This window comes from Engraulis encrasicolus, chromosome 23 (assembly GCF_034702125.1).
Source record: "Engraulis encrasicolus isolate BLACKSEA-1 chromosome 23, IST_EnEncr_1.0, whole genome shotgun sequence".
Taxonomy (NCBI): domain Eukaryota; kingdom Metazoa; phylum Chordata; class Actinopteri; order Clupeiformes; family Engraulidae; genus Engraulis; species Engraulis encrasicolus.
The window spans coordinates 12,858,509-12,877,035 of NC_085879.1; the positions used below are offsets into that span (position 1 = coordinate 12,858,509).

General features: G+C 44.9%; 4 protein-coding genes across 4 annotated transcripts in view; all 4 read left to right on the forward strand.

Annotated features, from left to right (window-relative positions):
- LOC134439550 (protocadherin alpha-3-like) overlaps positions 1-2,976 on the forward strand; it is a 61,892-nt gene extending 58,916 nt beyond the window's left edge. Inside the window, exon 2 of the mRNA XM_063189451.1 lies at positions 2,942-2,976. Within this exon, the coding sequence (XP_063045521.1) occupies positions 2,942-2,956 (15 nt within the window). The 3' untranslated portion in view covers positions 2,957-2,976. The remainder of the gene's footprint in view (positions 1-2,941) is intronic.
- A 6,403-nt stretch (positions 2,977-9,379) lies between these two features.
- On the forward strand, positions 9,380-12,659 carry LOC134439497 (protocadherin alpha-3-like). The gene is made up of 2 exons (XM_063189395.1): positions 9,380-12,068; positions 12,546-12,659. The coding sequence occupies exons 1-2, from the start codon at positions 9,687-9,689 to the stop codon at positions 12,657-12,659; spliced, it is 2,496 nt and encodes an 831-aa protein (XP_063045465.1). The 5' UTR covers positions 9,380-9,686.
- LOC134439498 (protocadherin alpha-3-like) lies at positions 12,599-15,955 on the forward strand. The gene is made up of 2 exons (XM_063189396.1): positions 12,599-15,237; positions 15,874-15,955. The coding sequence occupies exons 1-2, from the start codon at positions 12,848-12,850 to the stop codon at positions 15,953-15,955; spliced, it is 2,472 nt and encodes an 823-aa protein (XP_063045466.1). The 5' UTR covers positions 12,599-12,847.
- Positions 15,956-16,002: 47 nt separating this feature from the next.
- The window catches only part of LOC134439558 (protocadherin alpha-C2-like), a 108,834-nt gene continuing 106,309 nt past the window's right edge, over positions 16,003-18,527 (forward strand). The window contains exon 1 of the mRNA XM_063189458.1: positions 16,003-18,500. Within this exon, the coding sequence (XP_063045528.1) occupies positions 16,074-18,500 (2,427 nt within the window). The 5' untranslated portion in view covers positions 16,003-16,073. The remainder of the gene's footprint in view (positions 18,501-18,527) is intronic.

Here is an 18,527-nt window from a genome sequence, read left to right on the forward strand (position 1 = left end):
CTAGTCAGTCAACTCTGATACTTTGATTTGTTATTTTATTTTGCCCATCGAACGCCTATCTGCTGTAGATCTAAAACAGTCTAATTGACCTTTGGTATTGGACTTCAGTGTGAGCAATAAATAGAATGCCTAGGCATGAAGCTGGTAGCGTTAAAAACATTTCTTCCCTTTTTTATTGCCCATGTCAAAACAACCTCCTTGAATATTATTTCACTTTTTCAATTGCGTTGTTGCAGTGTGAACAATAACTAGCATATAAGGGCACATAAATCTGACAAGAGTTGTGCATTAGTTTGGGAAGGCACGAGAAGGGATTTAGCAATCATGTTGTTTCGTATCTCCTCAGCATGTGAGTGAGAGTGAGAGTGAGCGTGAGCGAATTGGAGTGATAGAATTAGAGATAATGTTCTTTACAGAGCTCCGCGGCTAATCCAATGGTGATTAGCAATCACAGACACACCATTGCTGTTCTCATCCAATAATTGTCTTGTCTGTCACCTTCCCCTGCCTCTCTCCTTCTCTAATTCCCCCTCTCTTTTGCTGTCTTTCTTTCTTTTAACCTTTCGTAACTTCATTACATCTTCATAAATGTCTTTATGCCTTTATTATGTCTTAACGCATTTGCACGGAGCTTATGTTGTAACCCTATTGTCCTCAAAATGGTAATGACCAAATCTTTAATCTGTTACTTAAACTCACGGTAATGTCATATCAGTGTTGTTATAATGTCATTGAGTCTTGACGGAAAAGTGAAAACGGGCCTACCGGCAGACCCATCTGCACAAAGAGGATGCGGTAGACAAGGTTAACAGCACCATGACAGACAGCAACAGAGAGAATGTGAGAGAAGAGATGGAGGGTTAAGGAGAGGTAGCCTAATTATGGTATGAAAGCAAGCACGGATGGTGTGAGTATGGTTGTGCTTCCTCCAATAGCAGACGCAAGAGAGACGGCATTTATTAATATCCTCCTCCTGCCTTCCTTCCTCCTTGTGCTATCGAAGGAAAATCAATCCCACCACTCCTCTTCTCGTACAATAAGGATCTCTCCATCACCTTCCATCTCTCCTTCTCTTTCTGTCCCTCTCTACTGGTGTCTATTTCCATCTTCTTTACATCTATTTCCACAGTTTGTTTTTACCTACTATCCTGCTTCTGCTATTAGAGAGGGAACAATCAAATCTAAACAATTTATGCATGTTGTATCTCTACTCTTACATACTATCCTCCTGCTATCAAGGGAAGACTGTAATCATAGTCAGACTATGTATGTTCTTATTTGTAATAATCTTTAATTGTTGATATATCACCTTCCCTGCCATCCTCCCTTTGTCTGTCTTTTTCTATCTCTCTATTTCTCTTCCTTACCAGTTCTATCTCTCCATCTGTTCCGTACCTCTTGCTTCTTCTGTTAGCAACAACCACACTCACACTAATGTATCTATTATATCTATCCAATAATGATCTCTCTGTCTCCATCACTACTGTTTTCATATGCTAACGGTATCTCTGTCACCCTTCCTCTCTTCCTCTTTTGCTCCGTCTCTCTCTCTCTCTCTCTCTCTCTCTCTCTCTCTCTCTCTCTCTCTCTCTCTCTCTCTCTCTCTCTCTCTCTCTCTCTGCCTGACTGCATTGCTACCTTCCTGTCATCTATCCTCTTCTATCTTCATACTATATCTATCTTACCTTCTCTCCTCCTCCTGCTATAAGAGGAATAACTAGGCGTTAGCCGGCACTGCTGCCGCCCCCCACCACTCTAAGCAGGTTGCCATGGAGATATGTAGTCTCCGCAGAGCGCAAGGAGAACGGAGGATGGGGAGAGGAGGGGGGTCTCTCTTCCTGCCCATGCTCTCTTACATCACCCCTCCCCCCTACACACACACACACACACACACACACACACACACACACACACACACACACACACACACACACACACACACACACACACACACACACGCTCGTATGCACTCTCTCTGTCCACACGCTTCACCTCACTAACATGCACATTTGACAGCATGCCCGGCTGCCCACAAGACAAAAATCTTTATTTTCAATGTACACATTCACCCCGTCCCACGCCTTGGCTGCCGAATAGCATTTAGCAATGCTTCTTTTTAAAGGCGCATACACACACCCACCCACTCACAAACAATGATGCTATCAGCAGATGACTCAAAATCAGGGCCCTGAGATACAAGCGTAAGAATATGCGTAAATACACATACAAATACACATGTACACACACACGCACACACACACATGTGCACACACAAACACACACTGATGCTATCAACAGAGGAATCAAAATCAGGGCACGTCAAAGCAACCTTAAGTATATGCATGAATACACACACACACACACACACGGCTATGCCACGCCTCAACCAACCCCCGATGCCTTTCTTTTGCATTCTCTCTCTCTCTCTCTCTCTCTCTCTCTCTCTCTCTCTCTCTCTCTCTCTCTCTCTCTCTCTCTCTCCCTCTCTCTCTCTCTCCACACGACTTAGAGCATGCAGCTCACCCCCTCTTGTGTTCAACCCACTAATGCGCAACTGACACAGACACAACACTAAGCAGAACTGCATATGTTGGTAATATTATGATAGCATTTCTGATTAAACAAGGTGTGTGTGAGAGACACACACAGACAATGAGACAAAGGGAGAATTGTAAGCGCAACTGCAGTAAATTTTCTTGTCTTTTGGATTGTTATTGTGTGTGTGTGTGTGTGTGTGTATGTGTGTGTGTCAAGTTTATTTCTACAGTCCATTTCGTACACAATACGGCAGCCCAATATGCTCATGCTGTGTGTGTGTGTGTGTGTGTGTGTGTGTGTGTGTGTGTGTGTGTGTGTGTGTGTGTGTGTGTGTGTGTGTGTGTGTGTGTGTGTGTGTGTGTGTGTGCGTGTGTGTGTGTGTCATATCTGCATTTACCCACAGTTGACCGAGAATTAGAAAGGAGGCAAATTTCCGCGGGCCCTCTGGAAGTACCACTGGGATCAAAGAGTTTTTTGTTTGTTTGTATTTGAATAAAAGTCTCAGAAGAATTGTGTGGGTAGCACCGGAGGTTTAGATTTACACACATGCGTAAAGGTTTTAGTCTTTAGGGGGAATGTTAAAACAAAAGCTCATTCATAGCTTTTAAGCTATTATGTCATCAAATAAAATCCTTGTTTTTTGTCTAGAGAGCCTATTTATAAGGATATATTCGACAATATACAGCATTGGAGCAAATAGAAAGGCTATACAAGCTGTGTGTGTGTCTCTGTGTGTGTGTGTGTGTGTGTGTGTGTGTGTGTGTGTGTGTGTGTGTGTGTGTGTGTGTGTGTGTGTGTGTGTGTGTGTGTGTGTGTGTGTGTGTGTGTCCATTTGCTTGTGTGTGTGCGCATGCCTGATAGAGCAAGATTTAACGACAAGGTGTGTTCCTCCTTTTGAGGTTTCGGATTTTGTCATTGTGTTTGGGGGTGTGCAAGCGCGCTCGTGCACGGGTGCATGGGTGTGCACACCTTTCTGGGTGTCTGAGTATGCCTGTGTGTTTGTTTTAGCTGTGTGTGTGTGTGTGTGTGTGTGTGTGTGTGTGTGTGTGTGTGTGTGTGTGTGTGTGTGTGTGTGTGTGTGTGTGTGTGTGTGTGCAGGTCTGCCGACAGGGGGGAAAGGTATGTTATCCCAGGCCCAGGGAGATAGGGGGCCCAGAATTGGGTCCACATTACATTGTAGGCCTATGTATTGGGATCAGTTTGTCCTGGGCCCAGAAAAGGCTGTCAGTGGTCCTGTGTGTGTGTGTGTGTGTGTGTGTGTGTGTGTGTGTGTGTGTGTGTGTGTGTGTGTGTGTGTGTGTGTGTGTGTGTGTGTGTGCACGCGCGCGCGTGTGTGTGTGTGTGTGTGTGTGTGTGTGTGTGTGTGTGTGTGTGTGTGTGTGTGTGTGTGTGTGTGTGTGTGTGTGTTGCAGTGCTGTTCTGCTGTTGCAGTTCTGCCTCGCCCAGTTTCCTCTTAATCAATCCTCTGCAGGGCCCTGTCTGAGCATGCTCAGCAGAATATATACTTTACTTCACCATATACAGTACAGTATAGGGGAACACGGAAACTTCTGCAGGTTTCAGGTTACACCACCGCAGTCACAAGTTTTGTCTGTGTCTTTTTCTTTGTCTGTGCAGACAGCAGCATGGTTATGTCTGTTTCTGTATAGCAGAGAAGTTGGTCTGTCTTTATATGGTAAATCTTATCGCTGTCTTTACACACAAAATGTAACACGCAGAGTGTTGGTCTTACACTGTTAAGTGTTGACGTAACACTGCATTTGCAGCAAAATCTATGTCATTGAGCACAGTTACATTAACCGAGTATTCCGTTTTCAAACGGAATAGTCTCAGTATTCAGTTTAAAACAAGCTATGGTGTATTCTGTTTGAATGTATGCATTCTGCAACCAGAATACAGTATTCACAAAACACAACCACCTTCAGAGGAGTTTACATGACTTGTGCACAGACCGAATACTGCCACTGTTAGATTTAATATCGGAATATCCCTTGTACATAACCATGCTTTTTGTCATTATATGCTGCAATCGCCCTTCATATTTGTCTATCTACTGTATTGTATGTGTTAAAAAGGCTTCTGTCTCTAGGTTTCTGTCTCTATTGTATTGTTATGTGCATGCACGTTATGTGCGTATGTACTGCATGTGTAGGCAGCAACAAAAGGCATTTCATGCCGGAGTGGTTTTATTAGATTATCTGACTCAGGGAAGCTTCTGTATGTGGTTACTGTGGAAACATGTGGTCTGGCTCCAATGGTATTGTAATGAAGGATGAACTTCAGTGGCTTCATTAACTGTTTGAATGAGTCATTGTGCTCTCTCTCTCTCTCTCTCTCTCTCTCTCTCTCTCTCTCTCTCTCTCTCTCTCTCTCTCTCTCTCTCTCTCTGACTGTTTACGCTTCAGCAGTCCTGCACTCTCCCATCAGCAGTATTGTAATTATGATTAGCTAGCATCTTGATTATATGTTAGTGCAGGAAGAATGCATTACTCTATGGTGTGTGGGAATGTGCTAATCAACCTTTCCCATCTCTGCTCCTCTGATGCATCACTTCTGCCTGCCATGCTGACTAACGCAAGACTCAGCAATCAAAAGAATGATCTAAAGACATCTTGCAACTGAGAGAAAACTGACACTCACAACTACTGTAAGAGGAAACATACTGCTCCTGATACTGTTTATGGTGTATTTTTTAATTAAGTATGGAACGTTACATATGAGCATTACATATTGTGAAGAAATGTGATTTTCTTCATCAGGCATGATTTCACAGTGAATGTTGGAGAAAGTGTTCAGCATCTTTTTAGAGGGGAGGTTGAATGAATGTGTGTGTGTGTGTGTGTGTGTGTGTGTGTGTGTGTGTGTGTGTGTGTGTGTGTGTGTGTGTGTGTGTGTGTGTGTGTGTGTGTGTGTGTGTGTGTGTGTTAGCCACATCAACTGTTCACCATTCTCTCATGTAGCAAAAACTGCAGCATTATTACTGGCAGAACATGGCGCTTCAGACGTAATACCTGCCTCAAAGCCAACAGGCATTTTAGTAATCCACTAAAACCCTTTTTTGAAATTCTGTTTTCCTACATCAGGCTTTAAAATAATTCTGCATATAATATCTTACACCGAGCCTTCTACATGCAGTACACTATATAATATCCTTGCACAGTGCATTGGTGCCTCCTGCAATATTGACTGACACTAATGCACTTTCAGACAGGTACTTTCACAGATTTGCGCTGTCATATTATGTACCCACAGTAAGGTAGTTTGCAGCATGTGTTGTGGCCTTTCTGCGGTTGTGGATGGTACATGATATGTGTGACACAATCACCACAGTCCCATCAGCTTTGAAGTTGGAATGGACCAGCTGGAATTGAATTTGGACATTAACCTCTTAGCGCAGAGCCTATGTTATAACCTTACTGTCACCAAAATTATAATGGCTGTATCTTAATCTGTTACTTAACGCTCTCAGTAATGTCATAGCAATGTTGTTATGATATAGATGAGTATTGTCAGCAAATAGTGAATAGGCCCGCCGGCGAACCCATCTGCAGTAAGAGGCTAGCTACCACTAATATAGTATGTAGGCAGAAGTAGGCTACCGTCTGACCATAGCAAAAAGTGCAATGTGTATTTGATCATAACTCGATGACTGAAATTGACTATTGGTCTCAATGACATATGACCCAATGACCTTCTGTATTGAGTAAATTTGATATGTGAAGTAGGGCACCACGTTGACATGGTATACACTGAAACAAAGCCTGGGTGACCCTGGTTTGCGTCCAGAAGTGTTTTTGGTCATGACATGTTTCATCATTATGAAGGGCAAATTTCTGAAGCATTTCTGTTTTATGATCTTATTACAACAAATGTAGGAGCGGACGGGTATCAAATCATTTCTCTTCTACGACCTTTTTGCTATTTTGATCCAGGACCCATATTTCTTGAAGCGGATGTTGCATACTTAAAAGTCCTGCCCACTTCACACTGACCGTGACTCTTGTGGTGCTGTAGCTCTAGCTGTGGAGGACCTGAAAATAGTCCTCCTGTTATGTCGTGCTCGTGTGCTGGCACAGGACCAGCCTTGGCTGGCCTGCCTGGCTGCATGCATGCATGGCTTGATGCCCTGGCTTCACCTCTCGTGGAGTGGGGAGGGGAGAGCAGATCACAGATGGGTGTGATAATCCGGGATCCAAATGCGATTCAACAGATGACTTTGTTTGCTGAGGTGGACCCTACCCCCCTACCTCCCCCGCCTGACTTTCTGCTCTGGCCTGACCTGGCGAGGCAGAGAGAGAGAGAGAGAGAGAGAGAGAGAGAGAGAGAGAGAGAGAGAGAGAGAGAGAAGGGCTAAATGTAGAAAGGGAGATGGATGGAGAGAGGGAGGGAGGGAGGGAGGGATGGAGGTGGAAGAGAGAGGGGAGTGAAGTGTGGAGAGGGGAGGGGACACAGGGTGGAAGGAGGTCAAAGTGATTACGGCCTGTGCCGATAGTTGTGATTATGAATATTAAAGATAGTGTTACTGTGATGACTGCAAATGGATGGATGGATGGATGGATGGGTGGATGGGATGGGATGGGATGGGATGGGAGCCCCAGCCTTGTGTGCCTAATCCTGGGATTACACCCCATGCGGTGCAGCGTGGGTAAGTAAGCCCGCAGCCGGTGGGAGCAGGCCATCGAGGAACTGTGTGAATGAGGGTAGTGGAGTGTGTAAAAAGCAGAGGGAGAGCGTGGGGAAGGGGGCATAGTAGTGGCATAGTGGCGGGGGCGGAGAGAGGACGTTGGCATAGTGATGGATAGAGTGACACAGGCAATATGGTGGAGTGAAGGGAGGAAGGGGTAAGGGTAGACGTGGCGAAAGGGAGTGATATGAGTGTTGGGTTGGTTACAATTTGTTCACAATGTGCGTAGCGGCACATTTATGGGTAGGGTGATGGAGTGGTGGGGGTGTTGTGTGTGTTGGGAAAGAAAGGGGTGGGGGGTGGTGGCTACATTTCTTCCCTAGTGACACATTGTGGCACATTGATGAGTAGCTGATAGCCACTTGGTAGTGGACATCTTGAAACTGTGAATGAATGGGGGGTGCTGTAGTGTGTAGAGTGGAGTGGAGTGTAGAGAGAGAGGCTGCTGCTGCTGCTGGTGGTGGTGGTGACATAGTGGCACATTGATGAGTAGTGTGTAGCCTCTGATGGCAGACAACTATTGGAGCTGTGAGTGAGGATGCTGGAGTGTGTAGAGTGGAGTGGGGGCGGTGTGAGTGTGTGTGTGTGGGGGGGGGGGCATAGTGGCATACTAGAAGAGTAGCTCTTAGACACTGTAGGAAACATCTGGGGACTGCTGGAGTGTGTACAGCTGAGTGAATGGGAAGGGGGTTGGGGTATAGCTGCATAGTGTGGGGTGGGGGGTGGGGGTGGTGGGTAGACATAGTGGCGCATTAATGGATACAGTCAAATAGTCAAATGCTGGAGTGTATAAGGCAGAGTGAAGGGATGTGTGTGTGTGTGTGTGTGTGTGTGTGTGGGCGGGGGTGTAGTGGCCTAGAGGAGGAGGAGGGTGGGGTGGGGATTGGCATCGTGGCATAGTAACACATTGATGAGGAGAGTGACACAGGCAAATCGACATGACCTACTTTCTCATCAGATATGGATGGCTTTTTGTGCCTCTAAACCTTTCACTCACACTCAGTCAGAGCAAGAGTGAATGTGAATGAGAGGAGAGTACACATGTGAGAGTACACATGACGGTGTGTGTGTGTGTGTGTGTGTGTGTGTGTGTGTGTGTGTGTGTGTGTGTGTGTGTGTGTGTGTGTGTGAGTGAGTGAGTGAGTGAGAGAGAGAGAGAGAGAGAGAGAGAGCAGTGTGGTATGTGCAGAATGTGTGTGCACACATGCATAATATTTGTGAGGTGTGTGTGTGTGTGTGTGAGAGAGAGAGAGAGAGAGAGAGAGAGAGAGAGAGAGAGAGAGCAGTGTGGTATGTGCAGAATGTGTGTGCACACATGCATAATATGTATGAGGTGTGTGTGTGTGTGTGAGTGAGAGAGAGAGAGAGAGAGAGAGAGAGAGAGAGAGAGAGAGAGAGAGAGAGAGAGAGAGAGAGAGAGAGAGAATACATCAAAGGGACAGGATTGGGGTCACTAGGCAAGCTATTTATAGAACTCGCACTTTGATATATGTTTGGAGCTAATAATGTGTATTTGTGTGTGTATAATTAACTAATAGCCTCGTGAAGCATTTAGAGAAATTCTCATTTCCATCTTTTAAATCCATCACCATGTTTACCCGATTATTTGGGTCAACGTGCTGGAGAGTTGGGTTCCCAAATTTGGGTGATGGCGTATGTACAGTAGTGAACGATTAATACTTAAATACAATAAAATAAAATACAATAAAATAAACATATAGTGTATGGCTGATGGTTGTTTCCCAGAATGTATGTTGTTTTAGTGCTATAATGTATTTGGTAGTAGAATTACATTAGTAAAGCACTCACAGACATTACCAAGCAATTACAAAACCAAATGTGACAAATAATGGATTTGTTTATTTGTGTCAGTCTGTCAGGAATTGCCTTTTAGGCTTTTCTATTAGTGGTTTGTTTTAGTAGATGTTTTCTATGCATATAGCCACATATTACAGCACCATGTGATGCCATAAACCTTTGTTGAACCGTTCCACTACCATGTGGTCCTGTAATGCAGCATCTTTCCACATAGTGTCGCCCTTGTACTATAAGTCCAGGCATCACAGACCCCACTCCCATGCCCCTCCTCTTCGCTCTCTCATTGGCTTGCTCTCTCTGTCTCTCTCCCTCTCCTTCTCCATGTATGTTCTTTCTGATTCACTAGTCCATGAAGCTCTTGCCGTCAAATGAGTCTTTGTGTATAAAGGATCTACTATTATTCGACGTTTTGGATGTAAAGGGAATAACCTCAGCCTGTAAGGTGTCTCTGTGGATGTTTGTGGCAAATGTGGATGTATGGTGGGGCGTCTTGGGGATTTAACCGTGGAGGATATCTGTGGCAGCGCTTTCTTTTGTCTCCGGTGGTCTTCTGTCGGAGCTCTCTGCTCCACGGCGTCATGGTGCTTCTCTTTGGATTGTAAATACAGTATTTCCGAGATTGTAAACTGTGGACCAAGAGACCATCATGTGTGCTTCAGTCAGCATCCATGTAGTGGTGAGCCTTTTATTATTTTTGGTAATCAATCCAGTTCATCCTGTTTCAGGGCAGATTTCATATAGTGTATCGGAGGAAGTGACTGTGGGTACTACTGTTGGAAATATCGCCAAGGATATTAGTTTGTCGGTGAAGGAGCTTGTCTCTCGGGGCTTTCGGATCGTGTCTAGCTCTAAGAAACAGTATTTCACTGTTAATACCGAGACCGGAGCACTGCAGGTGAACGAGCGCATCGATAGAGAGGAGCTGTGTGCGGGCGCGGCCTCGTGCACCGTTAACCTCGAGGCAGTGGTGAACAGCCCTCTGCAACTGTACAGGGTAACAATTAATATTTTAGACATTAACGACAACTCTCCCGCCTTTCCAGTGTCTTCTACACATTTAAACATTACTGAAATAACTGCGCCAGGTGCGAGATTTCCTTTAGAGAATGCACAGGACGCAGATATTGGGAGTAATTCACTGAAAACTTACAAACTTAACCCGAACGAATATTTTACTTTAGATGTACAAACGCACAGTGATAAAACTGTGTCAGCTGAGCTGGTTCTGCAAAAAGGGCTAGACAGGGAGAAGACCCCTCGTTTTGATTTGTTAGTGACAGCTGTTGATGGCGGGTCACCTGCCAGGACCGGCACTTTGACAATCACTGTAAACGTTTTAGATATAAATGACAACGCACCTGTGTTTACGAAGTCACTGTACAAAGTCTCAATACCAGAGCACACAGCTGTAGGAACAGTTATAACACAACTGCAGGCCACAGACGCAGACGAAGGTTTGAATAAAGATGTGGTGTATTCATTCAGTAGCAGCACGCCTAAAAATGTTATGGAAACATTTGAAATAGACGCACGAACAGGCGAGGTTAGAGTAAAGGGCAATATCGACTTTGAAGAGAGCCAGGCTTTTGAGATTCGAATTCAGGCCACAGACAAAGGTCAGATACCCATGTCGGGTCACAGTAAACTGTTAGTGGCAGTTGAAGATATAAACGACAACCCTCCTGAAGTTGTCGTGACGTCATTGCTCAGCCCCGTGGATGAGAGTGCAGGGAAAGGCACGGTGGTTGCGCTCATGACTATATCAGATCCAGACTCGGGCAAAAATGGGGCTGTTCACTGTAGTCTTTTGGGCTCCAGTCCTTTTAAATTACAGTCATCATTCCAAAACTATTACTCATTGCTCCTAGATGGTGGATTAGACCGGGAAAACATTTCTGAGTACAACGTGACTGTACTTGCAGAAGACGAGGGCTCTCCACCCATGTCTATTCAAAAGCTAATAACTATTGCAGTCGCTGACGTGAATGATAACCCACCCCGATTCGAAAGCCCTGAAAAACAAGCCTACTTGAAAGAAAACAGCGAAGTTGGTTCTTTGGTGTGTACACTCACTGCCTTAGACCGAGACGCAGGAGAAAATGCGCATGTGTCTTACTCCATAGCACAACGTGTCGTGAACGACGTGCCCGTCTCGTCCCTGTTTAAAATAAACCCACTGACAGGTGAGGTGCATAGCATGCGGCCCTTCAACTTTGAAGAGAGTAAGACTTTTCAATTTAAAGTTCAAGCTACCGATGCAGGTGTCCCCCCGCTTAGTAGCAACATTACAGTGAATGTTTTTATCCTGGACGAAAATGATAACTCGCCTGTTCTTCTTCCTCCCTATTCTGAGCACGGTTCAGTAAACACCGAAAACATTCCTTACACAGCCGAAGCTGGATACTTTGTGGCCAAAGTCAGGGCTCTGGACGCGGACTCTGGATATAACGCGTTACTGTCTTACCACATATCTGAACCCAAAGGAAATAACCTATTTAGAATAGGAACGAGTAATGGCGAAATCAGGACTAAACGCAGAATGAGTGACAGTGATTTGAAAACTCACCCGTTGGTTGTCGTGGTATCGGATAGTGGCGAGCCTTCTTTGTCAGCGACAGTGTCAATAGATGTGGTGGTTGTAGAAAACTTGGGAGATGTTCAGACTCAATTCAGACACGTCCCTGTGAAGGAGGATACCTTCACTGACCTCAATTTTTATTTGCTCATCGCAATTATTGGCGTATCAGTCGTCTTTCTACTGAGTCTGATCAGCTTGATAGCTGTTAAATGCCACAGGACAGACAGCAGTCTCAGTGGCTACAACCCCCCAATGATCACCACACATCCTGATGGAACCTGGTCTTACTCCAAATCTACTCAGCAGTATGACGTCTGCTTTAGCTCAGACACACTGAAGAGTGACATGGTAGTCTTCCCTGCGCCATTTCCTCCCGCGGATGCTGAACTTATCAGCATAAATGGAGGAGATATGTACCAGCGCACCCAAACACTCCCCAACAAAGAGAAGGTAAGGTTTAAAACGTTTTAATGTGTCTTTAGAAAGTTGTTTTCAATTGCCCAACACATCGTGTGCCAGCATACGTTGCGTTGCAACGTCAGAAAAAGCACACAATGCTGCGTAAACACGCGACGAGGAACTGTCCATGGTGCTGATTTCATGGTTGCGTAACTTCTGTGTGACAGTTCTATTTCATTAAAACGGGGAAAAAAACTTTTTGGCAACAATTGCTTTAGCCTTCACGTTTTCCACAAACATCTGGCTGTGAACTCAGATTGTTCTGTAGCATGCACGTGTTTACGTGTATCTGCTGCTGATTGTCAATCTCTGTTTAAAAACCTGTAGGCCTACACCGTTTTTTTATTCATTTATTTACTATTCACTCATTTCGATTAAAAATGTCCTCACTTATTTTGATTTACTGCCCCTGCCATCGTTATCAATCCTGATCCTCTACATTAGTGCCTGTGTTTTCTCACCATGAAGTTTGATAGTGGTAGCCTACCTGTACCGCATGAAATGATGCACCTGGTGTCGCTGCAGACCGATGATCTGTTTTGTCCCGGCTCCTCCGCCTATCACAGCTCCTCCTCGATCTGACTGGGGAGGGGTGGGGGTTTCAGGCAGCTTTTGTTTGAGAGAGAAATGCGGATTGTGAAGACAATCGGTAGACAGTTCTCGGTGTGGCAAAATGTCGTCTGGATGTCTCTTTTGTTCGGTATAAAAACTTAGTAACCTCGTTGGATGGTACCTCAGTGGATTCGTGGGCGATCCGTACATATGGAATAATGTTGGAACGAAATGCATCGATGCCTTTTGTGACGTTGTTGGTTCTTTTGACGCTTGAGTATTGTGCGCGAGCTGTCTCGGGCCAGCTCTCTTACTCGGTGGCGGAGGAATCAAACAAGGGGACTACTGTTGGAAATATCGCGAAGGATTTAAACATTAATGTCCATGAACTCGAGTCACGGATGTTTCAGATTGTCAGCGGATCCAGCAAGAAATATTTCGAGGTAAATTTGAGGACGGGTGTTCTGTTTGTTAATGAGAGAATAGACAGAGAGGAGCTTTGCGCTAAACAGTTGAAATGTAGCCTCAGTGTAGAGGCAGTTATTAACAATCCCTTGAAATTGTATCGTCTGGAAGTAAATATTTTAGATATTAATGACAATGCCCCCTCTTTCACTTCAAAATCAAAAGATATGAACGTAGCTGAAAATACGCTGACTGGGGTCAGATTCCCTCTCCCCACTGCTGAGGACCCTGATGTTGGTAGAAATAGTGTAAATACTTACAAGCTTAGTCCAAACGAGTATTTCACTGTGTCGACACACAAAGGGAGTGAGCACAGTCTGTCTGCTGAGCTGGTCCTGCAGAAAGCTTTAGACCGGGAAAAGCAATCAGTTATCACTCTCATATTAACCGCTGTAGACGGTGGAAATCCACCAAAGTCAGGAACCATGGCGATAAATGTAAACGTTTTGGATGTTAACGACAACAGTCCCATTTTCAGTCGCCCATTGTACAAAGTGAGTGTCTTGGAGAATGTCCAAATCGGGACTGTTGTAGTGGCATTAAATGCAACAGATGCGGATGAGGGTGCGAATAGTGATGTGTTTTATAGCATCAGTAAAGGAGACCAAGACAAAATCTTAGAAGTGTTTGACGTTGACTCAAAGACGGGCATAATAACAGTGAAAAGCAATATAGACTATGAAAAGAACAGCGCCTTTCAGATACGCGCTGAGGCGAGCGACCGAGGGCAGCCTCCTATGGCAGCGCATTGTAAAGTGCTCGTGGAAGTCATAGATGTAAATGACAATGCCCCAGAAATCACAGTGACGTCACTGTTAAACACAGTGAAAGAGGACGCCAAAGTGGGCACCGCTATTGCACTTGTCTCAGTCCAAGATAAAGACAGTGGCAAAAATGGTGTCGTGAACTGCTATATGTCGACCAAAGCACCCTTTAAGTTGGAGTCAAACTACAAAAACTATTATTCCCTCGTGGTAGACGGTCCACTGGACAGAGAGAACATAGCACAGTATAATGTCACCATCACTGCTACAGACGAAGGCATCCCCTCACTTTCGACCTCCAGTGTCATCAATGTTCAAGTGTCAGATGTAAACGATAATGCACCTCGCTTCCCAGAGTCTGTCATTAAGGCGTATATCAAAGAGAATAGCCCCGTGGGCCAGCGTCTGTTCACCGTGTCTGCATCAGACGCAGATGTGCATGAAAACAGTCATATCACATACTCTTTAATCAACATTAATAACGAGCTTCCACTAGCAGCGATGATTAATATCGATTCAGCTACAGGGGATATAGTGGCGATGCAGTCGTTTAATTATGAAGAAATTAAAACTTTCCAATTTCATGTTGTAGCAACCGACTCAGGGGTACCGCCACTGAGCAGTAACGCAACTGTAAATGTGTTCATTCTGGATGAGAATGATAACAGTCCTAATGTATTGCCCCCGTATTCGGAGCTTGGTTCTGTGAATACAGAAAACATTCCATATAATGCAGAGGCTGGGTATTTTGTAGGGAAAATCAGGGCTGTGGACGCAGACTCTGGATATAACGCGCTGCTTTCATACCACATCTCTGAACCCAAAGGAAATAATCTCTTCCGAATCGGAACCAGCAGTGGTGAAATCAGGACTAAAAGGAAAATGAGTGACAATGACCTTAAAACACACCCGTTGGTTATTGTCATATCCGACAATGGGGAGCCCTCCATGTCTGCAACAGTGTCCATTGATATCACAGTTGTTGAAGATGCCGAAATTCAAACTCGCTTCAGAAACGTCCCCAGTAAAGAAGATACGTTTTCTGATTTGAACTTGTATTTGCTCATTGCAATCGTGGCCGTGTCAGTCATCTTTCTGCTGAGCCTCATCAGCTTGGTAGCTGTGAAATGCCATAAATCAGACAGCAGCCTCAGTGGCTACAACCCCCCAATGATCACCACACATCCTGATGGAACCTGGTCTTACTCCAAATCCACTCAGCAGTATGACGTCTGCTTTAGTTCAGACACACTTAAGAGTGACATGGTAGTTTTCCCAGCACCGTTTCCGCCCGTCGATGCGGAACTAATAAGCATTAATGGAGGAGAAACATTTCAACGTACGCAAACGCTTCCTAACAAGGAGAAGGTAAGCGTTTTGTATTGCTTTTACAAAGTTACGGGGGTGAAGTTACAATTTAGAAGGGGAAATCTCTCTCTCTCTCTCTCTCTCTCTCTCTCTCTCTCTCTCTCTATCTATCTATCTATCTATCTATCTATCTATCTATGCCTATTTCTGTGGTCACTTGGCGTTGTTAAAAGCCAACATAAGTAGAATGGACTACTTTTGTGCTGTTGGGGTAAAATAGTACAAACACCTCGAGTTGCGAACGTCTCTCTCTCTCTCTCTCTCTCTCTCTCTCTCTCTCTCTCTCTCTCTCTCTCTCTCTCTCTCTCACGCACGCACGCACGCACGCACGCACACACACACACACACACACACACACACACACACACACACACACACACACACACACACACACACAGCATGCTGCCGTGCTGTTGACGTTACTGTCCATGGTACTGAATTGCACTGACGATCATTTCACGTGTGGGGGCTATATATTGTATTTTCCTCATGTTATTGTGAGTTAGTTTCGTATTTTGGTGGCGTTCAAGCAACTCTTCCGTCTGGCAAGACGCAATATAGGCCTACCCTGCTGAATGTCATAAGAACTCTCTCTGAAACAGAATGAATTCACGCAAAGAGTGTGTGCGTCTTTTTTCTGACACCAGGGGACGCCGTAGACCGTGCCATGAGTTTATCATCTTTGTCATTATGGGACTCCTCCCAGTTCTCGCGGGTGGGGGTTCGTGAGGAGGAGTTCGTGAGCCTTTGTTAGCACATTGGCAGTATAAAGTGGACATGGAGAGCACACGCTTTATCGGGACGCTGTCTGTTGGATTAATACATATTTAAATGCTTCCTGGATTTAATGTTAACGTTTCCTTGGATGTGTATGTCCAAAATACACGGAACGATGGCTATTGTGAAAGGAAGACGGTCTTTTGTGTGGATTATTGTCGTCGTAATGCTGGGGTGGTGCTTGAAAGCGGCGTCAGGGCAGCTTTCTTACACAGTACCAGAGGAGGCGAAAACTGGAACATCAGTCGGTAATGTTGCAAAGGATTTAAACATCAATGTCCAGGAACTTGAGTCACGTATGTTTCAGATTGTCAGTGGTTCCAATAAGAAGTACTTTGACGTAAATTTGAAGACTGGTGTACTGTTTGTGAATGAGAGAATTGACCGGGAGGAGCTTTGTTCGAAACAGTCTAAATGTACCCTTAGCGTAGAGGCCGCCATCAACAACCCGTTAAAACTGTACCGATTAGAGATGCACATAACAGATATTAACGACAATTCACCATCTTTTAGCTCGCAATCAAATACGATTGATGTTGCTGAATCCACTTTACCCGGTGCCAGATTTCATCTGCCACTTGCCACGGATGCTGATGTAGGCAAAAATGGCGTTAATACTTACAGAATAAGCACGAATGAATATTTCACAGTTGAAACAAGTAAAGGGGGAGAGCATAGTTTATCTGCAGAGCTTGTGCTTCAGAAAGCTCTTGACCGGGAAAAGCAGTCTGTTGTCCCCCTGACTCTGACCGCCATAGACGGAGGCAGCCCGGCTAAATCAGGAACAATGGAAATAAGGATCATTGTTCTGGATAATAACGATAATGTACCAGTGTTCAGCCGCACACTATACAAAGCAAGCATAGTCGAGAATGCACCAGTTGGAACGTCCGTTTTAGTTTTAAATGCCACGGACGAAGATGAAGGTGCAAATGGTGAAGTGTTTTATTCAATAAGCAGAAGAGACCAGGACAAAATACTTGAAATATTTGACATCGATCAAAAGTCTGGCGCCATAACAGTGAAAGGCAACATAGATTATGAACAAAACAGTGCATTTGAAATACGAGCCGAGGCGAGCGACCGGGGACAGCCACCGATGGCCTCGCAGTGTAAAGTGCTCGTGGAAGTGGTAGACGTGAACGACAATGCCCCGGAGATTGCCGTCACTACACTTCTTAGCACAGTCAGCGAGGATGCCAAACCTGGCACCGCTATAGCGCTCGTGTCAGTACTGGACAGAGACCATGGTAAGAATGGCATTGTCCAGTGCTCTATGTTGAATAAATTCCCATTTAAACTAGAAAGCAACTACAAAAACTATTATTCTCTGGTTGTAGATGGCCCTTTAGACAGAGAGAGCGTGGCCCAGTATAACGTCACCATCATGGCGACGGATGAAGGCACTCCGCCTCTCTCTAGCGTGAGTGTCATTACTGTGCATATATCTGATGTGAATGACAATGCCCCTCGCTTCCCCGAACCGGTTATTAATGTCTACGTCAAAGAGAATAGTCCAAATGGCGCACTGTTATCCACATTGTCCGCTTCTGACGCAGACATAAATGAAAATAGTCATATTACGTATTCCGTCTTCAACAATAACAATGAGCTACCTTTAGCAGCGATGGTGAATGTAAATTCCATGACAGGCGATGTACACGCAGTACAGTCTTTTAACTTTGAAGAGATTAAGACTTTTCGATTTAATGTTGTTGCAACAGACTCAGGGGTACCGCCACTGAGCAGCAACGCAACTGTTAATGTTTTCATTCTGGATGAGAATGACAACAGTCCCAGCATCCTGCCTCCCTATTCGGAGCTTGGGTCTGTGAATACAGAAAATATCCCATATAATGCCGAAGCAGGATTCTTTGTGGCCAAAATCAGGGCTGTGGACGCAGACTCTGGATATAACGCACTGCTTTCTTACCACATCTCTGAACCCAAAGGAAATAATCTCTTCCGAATCGGAACCAGCAGTGGTGAGATCAGGACTAAGAGGAGGATGAGTGACAATGATTTGAAAACTCACCCTCTCCTTGTGTCAGTCTCCGATAACGGAGAGCCCTCGCTCTCAGCTACGGTGTCTATTGATGTCGTGGTGTCTGAAACCGCTGGAGAGTTGAAGACTCAGTTTCGACATGTTACCGTAAAAGAGGACACTTTCTCTGACCTGAATTTGTATTTGCTTATCGCTATTGCCTCGGTGTCTGTGGTGTTTTTGATAAGCCTCATCAGCTTGATAGCTGTGAAATGCCATAAAACAGAGAGCAGCCTCAGTGGCTACAACCCCCCAATGATCACCACACATCCTGATGGAACCTGGTCTTACTCCAAATCTACTCAGCAGTATGACGTGTGCTTTAGCTCTGACACTCTCAAGAGTGACATGGTCGTTTTCCCCGCACCATTTCCTCCAATCGATGGAGAGCTCATAAGTATCAATGGAGGGGACACGTTTCAGCGAACACAAACTCTTCCCAATAAAGAAAAGGTAAGAACCAGTGATCTATCTATCTAT

What these genes read in the sequence shown, in the direction of transcription:
- LOC134439497 (XM_063189395.1), top strand. Translation starts at nt 9,687, where the DNA reads ATGTGTGCTTCAGTCAGCATCCATGTAGTGGTGAGCCTTTTATTATTT. An exon ending in CACTCCCCAACAAAGAGAAG is followed by an intron (nt 12,069 to 12,545) that starts GTAAGGTTTAAA and finishes CTCACCATGAAG; the next exon opens with TTTGATAGTGGTAGCCTACC.
- LOC134439498 (XM_063189396.1), top strand. Translation starts at nt 12,848, where the DNA reads ATGTTGGAACGAAATGCATCGATGCCTTTTGTGACGTTGTTGGTTCTT. An exon ending in AAGGAGAAGGTAAGCGTTTT is followed by an intron (nt 15,238 to 15,873) that starts GTATTGCTTTTA and finishes TTCTGACACCAG; the next exon opens with GGGACGCCGTAGACCGTGCC.